The sequence below is a fragment of the Pseudophryne corroboree genome, chromosome 8, assembly GCF_028390025.1.
Source record: "Pseudophryne corroboree isolate aPseCor3 chromosome 8, aPseCor3.hap2, whole genome shotgun sequence".
Classification (NCBI taxonomy): domain Eukaryota; kingdom Metazoa; phylum Chordata; class Amphibia; order Anura; family Myobatrachidae; genus Pseudophryne; species Pseudophryne corroboree.
The window spans coordinates 373562327-373573820 of record NC_086451.1 but is presented as its reverse complement, the minus strand read 5'-3'; the positions used below and the strand labels follow the sequence as shown (position 1 = coordinate 373573820).

The 11494-nt window shown below is 42.2% G+C and overlaps 1 protein-coding gene across 3 annotated transcripts in view; it reads left to right on the top strand.

Moving 5' to 3' along the window:
* The first annotated feature begins 834 nt into the window (after positions 1 to 834).
* LOC134947822 (NTPase KAP family P-loop domain-containing protein 1-like) overlaps positions 835 to 11494 on the top strand; it is a 237655-nt gene continuing 226995 nt past the window's right edge. The window contains exons 1-3 of one of the 3 annotated variants that reach the window (XR_010182799.1): positions 835 to 958; positions 1042 to 1123; positions 2067 to 2264. Coding sequence is in view for 1 of the 3 variants with exons in the window: in XM_063935690.1 (XP_063791760.1) it covers positions 3234 to 3273; positions 6094 to 6180 (127 nt within the window). In the remaining 2 variants the exon portion in view is untranslated. Of the gene's footprint in view, positions 959 to 1041; positions 1124 to 2066; positions 2271 to 3218; positions 3274 to 6093; positions 6181 to 11494 lie in introns of those variants that run through there. The other 2 variants (XM_063935690.1, XR_010182800.1) reach the window with 2 other exon arrangements.

Below are 11494 nucleotides of genomic sequence, written 5' to 3'. Positions count from 1 at the left end.
GGTAATATTACTGGATATAGTATTTATTTATTTTTTATTATTATTTTTTTTTATATATAGGAATATTTTGATCAACCACTTAAGGTTAATAATTTAACCAATTATGTTAGTAATTAGGTATAGTGCTAGACAACTGCGTCTTTATTTTGATTTTATTGCTTAGCACTTTGTTCACTAAGGGCACTATTAGATTTAACTATTAATTAATCTTTTCATAAGACACTTATGATATATTATAATACATAGGAATATTTGACCAACCACTTAGGATAATACTGTAACTTTTTGTTATTAATTAGGTATAGTGCTAGACAATTAGGTCCTTATTGGATTTCATTGCTCTGCACCTTGTTCACAAAATATGAGAGCACTATTATTTTATTTTATTATTCACCTTTTATATATTTACTTTTTTGTAATGCTGTAATACCATTTTTTTTCTATCCCCCTTATTATTAAGACCATCATAAAACATCATTAGGAATAATTTTCATTAAAGAAACTAAAATAACATGGGTTGATTAGCAAGGTACACTGTTTAAGATCACAAAGTTGGGTGATACATCAGGAGTCTCTATATATAAATTAGTGTTATTTATAATTAAGTTTCTCAGCATTTAGAACGTATTGCTGGGAAACCAGATGCATGTATTTATTTAAGCGTGTTGCTAAGATACAGGATGCACCTATCATTTCTATTGAGAATGACTAAACAGTCATTTAATCTTATCAATTACACAATCAATTTAGTGGGATGAGGAAATGTTGGAATGAGCTAAGGTGCTTAAATAGGGAGGTTTTTTGAACTCTGCTCTCAATTATCACAATTACACAATCAATTTAGTGGGATGAGGAAGTGATGTAATTAGCTAGGGTGCTTAAATAGGGAGGTTTTTGAACTCTGCTCTCATTCCACTTTTGGTTTTCTGTGTATGAGGACACACAAGGAGAGCTGCTGGTAAGCTATAATGGCTATTTTTTTAAATCTTGTTACAAGACGTTCTATTCAGAATATCGAGTGTTTTTATCACTCTTTATTAGGGAAATAAAAGAAGCTTAATATTATTTATCCCATTGCCGGATCCTCATATATATATTTTTTGGACATATGAAAGTATTGTAGGTAAGTTCTATTACAATATCCAACTAATCATTTATTGTTTCAAACTAAAAACTGGGATGTCTATACTATTTTTATGGGTTTTTTTTTATTAGGTATATTAAATAAAAATTTGGACAAATTAATTACAAGCCTTTGGAAGATTAATATTAAACATCAGTGAGCATCTTTATCCGATTTGGGAGGAAATAAATAATTCTACTTGTATATGTACATCATTATATGTATATGTGTGTGTATATGTATGTATGTATGTATGTATGTATATATATATATATATATATATATATATATATATATATATATATATATATATCTTATTGTAGGATGGTCGCAAATAGGAAGATTCATTAAATACTACAAAACTACAAAACTATGGAAGTTTATTATACATAATAATTCTTAGTAAGTATTATGGTTCAAATTATTAAAAGAAAATAATAATATTTCTATTGTAATTATTATAATTTCAGTTTTTTCTATTTTCAAATAGGTAAAATATGGATTATAATTTTGTGAAAATACAGCTGTTTCAAACTAATTAATTACCTTTTCATAAGTAATACCATATTTATTTACTGTGGAGTCATTCATCAAAACAGCCATCAGAAAATTAATTGTTATGAATTAATTTTACATTTTTATAAATGTTGGCTTCTAGATGGATAATTGCTTTATTAAATTAAATCCGTACAATGCCAGCTAACTTTGACATTGATATTGTGAATTGATTTTTTTTTTCTTCAATTTTTTATTTGATAACCAGTTAAACAATTGTCTTATTAGACCAATAAATCAAATCATTACAATGTTAGCTAAATTGGACATAGTTATATTTTTTGTGCATATTCTTCCTCGTATATATATATATATATTTTAGTATTCCTCTTTGTTTCATATTTTTATTTATACTTGTTTTTTACTTACTTTTGATCACACCCTAAAGAAAACACTCCTGAAGAAGTCGACATACGACGAAACGCGTTGAGTGAAAAAATCTTTTATTGTTTGGAAAAGTTGTTATTCAATTTTTTGGCTGTAATGAACAATAACACATTGTAAAAGTGTACATCATTTTTATCAGTATTGAAATTTAATTATTTTAGCAATAAAAAGCAACAGATGTTTTAAAGTTTAAAGGGTGTTTGTGTGATGTCATCCTCTCTTTGTCAGAAACCAATATAACCATATTATATTGTATTATACATAAATATATTTATTTCAGTCATTAAGTGCGCTCCACAGAGATATACTATTTATATATATATATATATATATATATATATATATATATATATATATATATATATATATATATATATATATATCTGGTGGTGATTGATTATTAAACTGGTGGTCAGGTCACGTTGCAACTTGCAACTAGTACTCCGAGTCCTAAGCAGACAATCACAAAATATATTATTATACTGGTGGTCAGTGTGGTCACAACAATGGCAGTGTGGCACTGACTCTGGCAGCAAAAGTGTGCACTGTACGTTATATGTACTCCTGAGTCCTGCTCTCAGACTCTAACTGCTCCCCACTGTCAGTGTCTCCCCCACAAGTCAGATAATTAATACAATACACTTACAGTCACACTATCTAATCTATATCACTTCAGCTAGTAGTATAGTAGTACTCCTCCTAATAATGCTCCCCAAAATTACTACTACTGTGTCTCTCTCGTCTCTACTGTCTCTCTCTTCTCTAAACGGAGAGGACGCCAGCCACGTCCTCTCCCTATGACTCTCAATGCACGTGTGAAAATGGCGGCGACGCGCGGCTCCTTATATAGAATCCGAGTCTCGCGAGAATCCGACAGCGGGATGATGACGTTCGGGCTCGCTCGGGTTAACCGAGCAAGGCGGGAAGATCCGAGTCGCTCGGACCCGTGAAAAAAAAACTGAAGTTCGGGCGGGTTCGGATTCAGAGGAACCAAACCCGCTCATCTCTAATAAATACTGTGTTTTCACAAGAGAACAGAGTGATGACATTAGTGAGGGGAGGAGAAAGAGGCGGACTAGTGTTTTTGCCAAGCACTTGTTTCCTTTGATGACTGAGAGGTCCCATTAACACAAATGTCTTCTGATCTCAACAGGTATACAGATCTCTGATGGGGACCTTGATATCACGTAATGACATGGAGGTTATTGGTAAGGAGGAGCTGCTTTCTCTCTATTAAGCCACCAGTCTTCCCTACACTCTTTGTTATGGTATAATGTATCCCACCATCTCTGTATATTGTGATCTTCAAGCCACGTGTTAAACTAGTTATTCCGAGTAACATCTTATCTGTCTTGATCTTATTTGAAGAGCATATTGACTAGATAGGAAAGGAGAGGGTTAAACCTCAGAGGCTGGGAGGGCCTTGAATGACATCAGGTGGTAGTTTTAATCCAATAGTGAAGCAAAGAGGGGATAGTTTTAATCTTTAAGGCTTGTTTGGGGTGGAGTCTGCCTCTTTTAGGGATGTCCATTGGTGTGTTTGCCATCAATGATTGTCATCGATGTTGAAACTGTGAGTGGCCATCGATGGTCACTTACTATGTTATAAGAGACCATCGATGGTTTCACTCATCGATGGCCACCCCTGTTATTTCTGTGAATGACCCATGGGCCAATCACAGCATGGGAGCTGGGCTTTGTGGATGCTGGGAGAAGAGCTATGCTCCGTGTCCCGCATCTTGTACAAAATAAGAAATCTAATTTTTTCGTTTAGGCTAAGCCATCGATGGAGGGAAACCATTTGACATCGGCCTTAAACAATCGATGATTAGGAATCATCGACGGTCAATGGCCATCCCTAGCCTCTTTTACTGTTGTCTTAGGCAGGGTAAGTGTGTCCTTCAGGAGCTGTAGTTTGTGTTTCTAGCTTGTAGTCCCTGGGCATAGCAGTTAGTGTATTCTAAAGGCGGCATGTACTAAGCAATGATAAAAGTGGAGAAGTAAGCCAGTGGAGAAGTTGCCCTTCGCAACCAATCAGCTGCTCTGTATAATTTTATAGTATGTAAATTATAAATGTTGCGTCAATGCTGATTGGTTGCCATGGGCTAATTCTCCACTGGCTCACTTCTCCACTTTTATCACTGCTTAGTACATGTCCCCCTTAGTTTCTGTGTGCCCTGTCATCTGCTGCAAGAGGGTTAGCTGCTATATGGATACTCAGCCTGAGAGCACCTGGCTTTAGGTCAGGGGCAGCTACCAGGACTGGGGGAGCAGATGTGGTACAAGCAGGGATGTGCTGTGCGGTAAATAGCTCAGATGGCACTGGCTAGTACCACAGTGGGCTTTATACACAGATGCAGCAGTATACACATGTGGGCATTATACACAGATACACAGTATATACATGTGGGCTTTACACACAGATGCAGCAGTATACACATGTGAGCATTATACACAGATGCAGCAGTGTATATGTGTGTATATATATATATATATATATATATATATATATATACATACATACATACATACATACATACATACATACATACATACAATGAGTGTTATAAACAGATGCAGTAGTATATACATGCTAGCATTATACACAGGTGCAGCAGTATATATACATGTGGGCTTTATACGCTGATGCAGCAGTATATATATGTGGGCATTATACTTAGATGCAGCAGTATATATATATACATGTGGGTGTTATAAACAGATGCAGCACTATATACATGTGAGCAGTATACACAGGTGCAGCAGTATATATACATGTGGGCTTTATACGCTGATGCAGCAGTATATATATGTGGGCATTATACTTAGAGGCAGCAGTATATATATATATATATATATATATATATATATATATATATATATATATATATATACACACATACACATGTGGGTGTTATAAACAGATGCAGCAGTATATACATGTTAGCATTATACACGGGATCAGTAGGAGATCTTGGCTGTCGGGATCCCGGCAGCAAGCGCAGCGTGCCCCCTCGCTGGCTTGCTGTGCTCGCCACGCTTCGGCCCTGGTGGCGACCTTCAATCGCCACAGGGTTCTATTCCCCTCAGAGTGGTGGTGTGGACCACCACCCAAGAGGTGTAACCAGCCGGCGGTTGCGACTTTGACCGCCGGTATTTCAGCTGGTGTCGGGAATCCGGCGTCGGGATCCTGCCCGGCGGGATATTGACTGCCTCCTTTATACACAGGTGCAGCAGTATATACTGCTGGAAATCTGATGAGTTTGGACCATGGATATGCGGATGGGGTGGACGGGGGGGGGGGGTGGACGGGGGGCACTGCCATCCCTTGTCGTGGACTTTTTACTCTGGAGTTTTGACTGTGGAAATGGTTGTGGTAATGCGAGAAAGATATTTCTAATGTGTTCTTTGTGTTTGCCATGCTCTTTGTGTAGTCAGGACTCTAGCTTATACATTAGTATGCTGGGGGGGGGGGGGCTCTGCCTTACCCCACTGCATGTCACTGGGTACAAGCTGGGAGCTCTGGTTATACTGGCAGCTCACAACATACTAGGCTCAGGAGGAGGAAGGGTAGGCTGCATAGAAGAGAGGGGGATTCAAGTGCGGGCAGCCATTTTAGATCTTCCCTGGAGAGAAGGGGGGCAAGGCTTGGTCAGGCTGTTGCTGACAAGGCTAGTCTTGGCAGCAGGTTAGGGGATCAATGTCCCAGGAATTCTGGCCATGGTGATCAAGGCACATCTCTATTTACCCCTCCACCCCCCCCCCCCCCGCCCCATCCCCCCTTCTGGCACGCAAGGCTGGGCATTAGGGGACAGAGATATGTTTTAGTAAGAGTGGGGACAATTCCCAAGATGGTAGCAGTGCTGGGAGTTCAGCTTCAGCGTTGACCCTGCTGCGTATTCTTTTGCGCTTTCATGCATGGCGTCAGCGCTTTCTCCCTTTGTATCTGCTATGACCCCTGGTTCTGCTAGGCCCTCTTGTGGTAGGTGGGGTTGTGTCTGACTTTTTTTTTTTTTTTTTTTTTTCAGATGTTACATTGGAACGGAAGGAACACGAATACAGCAGGGATGACTGGAATTTGTTGTCGTCAGTGGTGTCGATGGCTGATGCATCAGGTGAGGCGTCAGGGGTGACTTACTTTGATGGTTCAGACTCTGCCTCCTCCTGCGAAGGGTCAGATGTTTCTTCCTCGTCTTTTCCTCCTCTTCATTTATATCTTAAGCAAGTAGCGCAGCCTAGGCGCAGAAGTGTGCTGCTAAGTATGAGAAGCGGGAAGCTGATGGGCAGTTAAAGCGAAGGCGGGTCGCTGAGATTTATCAGAAGTGGAGGAAATCCGGCACCTTGCCAGGGGTGGTACTCTGTGACTATACTGCGGTGTTGTGTGGACTTCGTGACATTTGTAGGAAAAAGATTCAGAATTGGGACTATGTTGATATGTTCGTATTGACCTACCGAGCAATGAAAGACTTCAAGGCAGCTAGCGCGAAAGGTGGTATGGGGGTGGAGGCGTTTAAGTCACACGATAACTGGTTGGCTGTTTTTATTTATTTATTGTTTGGCGTCTTTGTGGTCTATTATTTAGAGGATCGGACTGAGGAACACCTGAACGTAATTAGGTGTATACACATAATCTATGACTTGCAAAGTAAATTGAAGGGGGCAGATTGGAGGTTTTATGAAAAGCAGTTTAGATTTAAGCAGGACTACGTTTCCGGAAAAAACGCAGGAGTGGCTGAAGAAACGGGGGAGTGTCTGGGCGAACGCTGGGAGTGTTTGTGACGTCAAACCAGGAACGACAAGCATTGAACTGATCGCACTGGCAGAGTAAGTCTGGAGCTACTCAAACTGCACAGAGATGTCTTATCGCAATATTGCGAATCTTTCGTTCGCAATTTTAAGATGCTAAGATACACTCCCAGTAGGCGGCGGCTTAGCGTGTGCAATGCTGCTAAAAGCAGCTTGCAAGCGAACAACTCGGAATGACCACCCATGTGCACTGCAGGGGATGCAGATATAACATGTGCAGAGAGAGTTAGATTTGGGTGGGTTATTTTGTTTCTGTGCAGGGTAAATATTGGCTGCTTTATTTTTACACTGCAATTTAGATTGCAGATTGAACTCACCACACCCAAATCTAACTCTCTCTGCACATGTTATATCTGCCTCCCCTGCAGTGCACATGGTTTTGCCCAACTGCTAAAAAATTTCCTGCTGCGATCAACTCAGAATCACCCCCATAGTACACAGACCATCATACAAAACTTCCCCCTCAGGTAAATCCATTACAAATGATCTGCAAGATGCAGGAGCGTCCCCATATTTACTGCCCTACATGTAAAACATTATACACAAATACAACAGAGAGCGGCTTAGTACGATGAAGCCAGATACAATACCTGCGAATAAACCCGTTAGCATGTGACTGCGTACCCAGTAAACAACACCTGTGAATAAATCCGGTATTATGTGACTGAGTTCACATTAGAATTAGTGATGAGCGGGTTCGGTTTCTCGGAAACCGAACCCCCCCGAACTTCAGCCTTTTTTCACGGGTCCGAGCCGTACTCGGATTCTCCCGTGTGGCTCGAGTAAACCAAGCGCGCCCGAACGTCATCATCCCGCTGTCGGATTCTCGCGAGACTCGGATTCTATATAAGCAGCCGCGCGTCGCCGCCATTTTCCCACGTGCATTGAGATTGATAGGGAGAGGACGTGGCTGACGTCCTCTCCGTTATAGTAGAAAAGAGTGACTTAGTTATAATTGTGGGGAGGATTGGGGACGGGGAGCAGCTGTTAGGGAGTACAGTGCAGGGTTTTGATTATAATACCACCAGTGAGTTTAATCTGTTTCTCTGCCTGAAAAAAATGCTCCACCATATCTGTGCTCAGTGTGATACACTGCTGCATGATATATCTGTGCTGAGTGCACTGCTCACACTGCCTAATTGTGGGGACTGGGGAGCAGTTATAGCAGGAGTACAGTGCACAGTTTTGCCGACAGTGACCACCAGTCCAGTATACGTTTGTCTGCCTGAAAAACACTCCTGGGGTGGCTTTTTTTTTTCTTCATACTAGTTTAGCAGTCTGCTGACAGTGTCCACCAGGTCCGTTATTATTATATACAGTAATATTATATATATATATATATAGTACGGTAGGCCACGGCTGTACCTACCTCTGTGTCATCACTCGTCGTCCATAAGTAATATAATACTATACTATCCATCCATCTACATTGTATACCTGTGGTGGCTTTTTTTTTTCTTCATACTAGTTTAGCAGTCTGCTGACAGTGTCCACCAGGTCCGTTATTATTATACAGTATAATATATATATATATATATATATATATATATATATATATATATATAGATATATAGCAGTACGGTAGGCCACGGCTGTACCTACCTCTGTGTCGTCAGTGCACTCGTCCTCCATAAGTAATATAATACTATACTATCCATCCATCTACATTGTATACCTGTGGTGGCTTTTAGTTGTGCGCATTAAAATATGGAGAACAAAAATGTGGAGGTTAAAAAAATAGGGAAAGATCAAGATCCACTTCCACCTCGTGCTGAAGCTGCTGCCACTAGTCATGGCCGAGACGATGAAATGCCAGCAACGTCGTCTGCCAAGGCCGATGCCCAATGTCATAGTACAGAGCATGTAAAATCCAAAACACAAAAGATCAGTAAAAAAATGACCCAAAAATCAAAATTAAAAGCGTCTGAGGAGAAGCGTAAACTTGCCAATATGCCATTTACGACACGGAGTGGCAAGGAACGGCTGAGGCCCTGGCCTATGTTCATGGCTAGTGGTTCAGCTTCATATGAGGATGGAAGCACTCAGCCTCTCGCTAGAAAAATGAAAAGACTTAAGCTGGCAAAAGCACAGCAAAGAACTGTGCGTTCTTCGAAATCACAAATCCCCAAGGAGAGTCCAATTGTGTCGGTTGCGATGCCTGACCTTCCCAACACTGGACGGGAAGAGCTTGCGCCTTCCACCATTTGCACGCCCCCTGCAAGTGCTGGAAGGAGCACCCGCAGTCCAGTTTCTGATAGTCAAATTGAAGATGTCAGTGTTGAAGTACACCAGGATGAGGATATGGGTGTTGCTGGCGCTGGGGAGGAAATTGACAAGGAGGATTCTGGTGGTTTGTTTAAGTCAGGCACCCGGGGAGACACCTGTTGTCCGTGGGAGGAATATGGCCATTGACATGCCTGGTCAAAATACAAAAAAAATCAGCTCTTCGGTGTGGAAGTATTTCCACACAAATGCGGACAACAGGTGTCAAGCCGTGTGTTGCCTTTGTCAAGCTGTAATAAGTAGGGGGAAAAAACGTTAACCACCTCGGAACATCCTCCCTTATACATCACCTGCAGCGCATTCATCATAAATCAGTGACAAGTTCAAAAACTTTGGGCGACAGCGGAAGCAGTCCACTGACCAGTAAATCCCTTCCTCTTGTAACCAAGCTCCCGCAAAACACACCACCAACTCCCTCAATGTCAATTTCCTCCTTACCCAGGAATGCCAATAGTCCTGTAGGCCATGTCACTGGCAAGTCTGGCGAGTCCTCTCCCGCCTGGGATTCCTTCGATGCATCCTTGAGTGTAACGCCTACTGCTGCTGGCGCTGCTGTTGTTGCTGCTGGGAGTCGATCGTCATCCCAGAAGGGAAGTCGGAAGACCACTTGTACTACTTCCAGTAAGCAATTGACTGTCCAACAGTCCTTTGCGAGGAAGATGAAATATCACAGCAGTCATCCTGCTGCAAAGCGGATAACTGATGCCTGGGCGGTGAGAAACGTGGTTCTGGTATCCATCGTTACTTCAGAGACAACTATAGACTTGATTGAGGTACTGTGTCCCCGGTACCAAATACCATCTAGGTTCCATTTCTCTAGGCAGGCGATACCGAAAATGTACACAGACCTCAGAAAAAGACTCACCAGTGTCCTAAAAAATGCAGTTGTACCCAATGTCCACTTAACCACCAACATGTGGACAAGTGGAGCAGGGCAGACTCAGGACTACATGACTGTGACAGCCCACTGGGTAGATGTATTGCCTCCCGCTGCAAGAACAGCAGCGGCGGCACCAGTAGCAGCATCTCGCAAACGCCAACTCGTTCCTAGGCAGGCTACGCTTTGTATCACCGCTTTCCAGAATACGCACACAGCTGAAAACCTCTTACGGCAACTGAGGAAGATCATCGCAGAATGGCTTACCCCAATTGGACTCTCCTGGGGATTTGTGGCATCAGACAAAGCCAGCAATATTGTGCGTGCATTACATCTCGGCAAATTCCAGCACGTCCCATGTTTTGCACATACCTTGAATTTGGTGGTGCAGAATTATTTAAAAATGACAGGGGCATGCAAGAGATGCTGTCGGTGGCCAGAAGAATTGTGGGCCACTTTTGGCGTACAGGCACCGCGTACAGAAGACTGGAGCACCACCAAAAACACCTGAACCTGCCCTGCCATCATCTGAAGCAAGAGGTGGTAACGAGGTGGAATTCAACACTCTATATGCTTCAGAGTATGGAGGAGCAGCAAAAGGCCATTCAAGCCTATACATCTGCCCACGATATAGGCAAAGGAGGTGGAATGCACCTGTCTCAAGCGCAGTGGAGAATGATTTCAATGTTGTGCAAGGTTCTGCAACCTTTTGAACTTGCCACACGTGAAGTCAGTTCAGACACTGCCAGCCTGAGTCAGGTCATTCCCCTCATCAGGCTTTTGCAGAAGAAGCTGGAGACATTGAAGGAGGAGCTAAAACAGAGCGATTCCGCTAGGCATGTGGGACTTGTGGATGGAGCCCTTCATTCGCTTAACCAGGATTCACGGGTGGTCAATCTGTTGAAATCAGAGCACGACATTTTGGCCACCGTGCTCGATCCTAGATTTAAAACCTACATTGTATCTCTCTTTCCGGCAGACACAAGTCTGCAGGGGTTCAAAGACCTGCTGGTGAGAAAATTGTCAAGTCAAGCGGAACGTGACCCGTCAACAGCTGCTCCTTCACATTCTCCCGCAACTGGCGGTGCGAGGAAAAGGCTAAGAATTCCGAGCCCACCCGCTGGCGGTGATGCAGGGCAGTCTGGAGCGAGTGCTGACATCTGGTCCGGACTGAAGGACCTGCCAACGATTACTGACATGTCGTCTACTGTCACTGCATATGATTCTCTCACCATTGAAAGAATGGTGGAGGATTATATGAGTGACCGCATCCAAGTAGGCACGTCACACAGTCCGTACGTATACTGGCAGGAAAAAGAGGCAATTTGGAGGCCCTTGCAGAAACTGGCTTTATTCTACCTAAGTTGCCCTCCCTCCAGTGTGTACTCCGAAAGAGTGTTTAGTGCCGCCACTCACCTTGTCAGCAATCGGCGTACGAGGTTACTTCCAGAAAATGTGGAGAA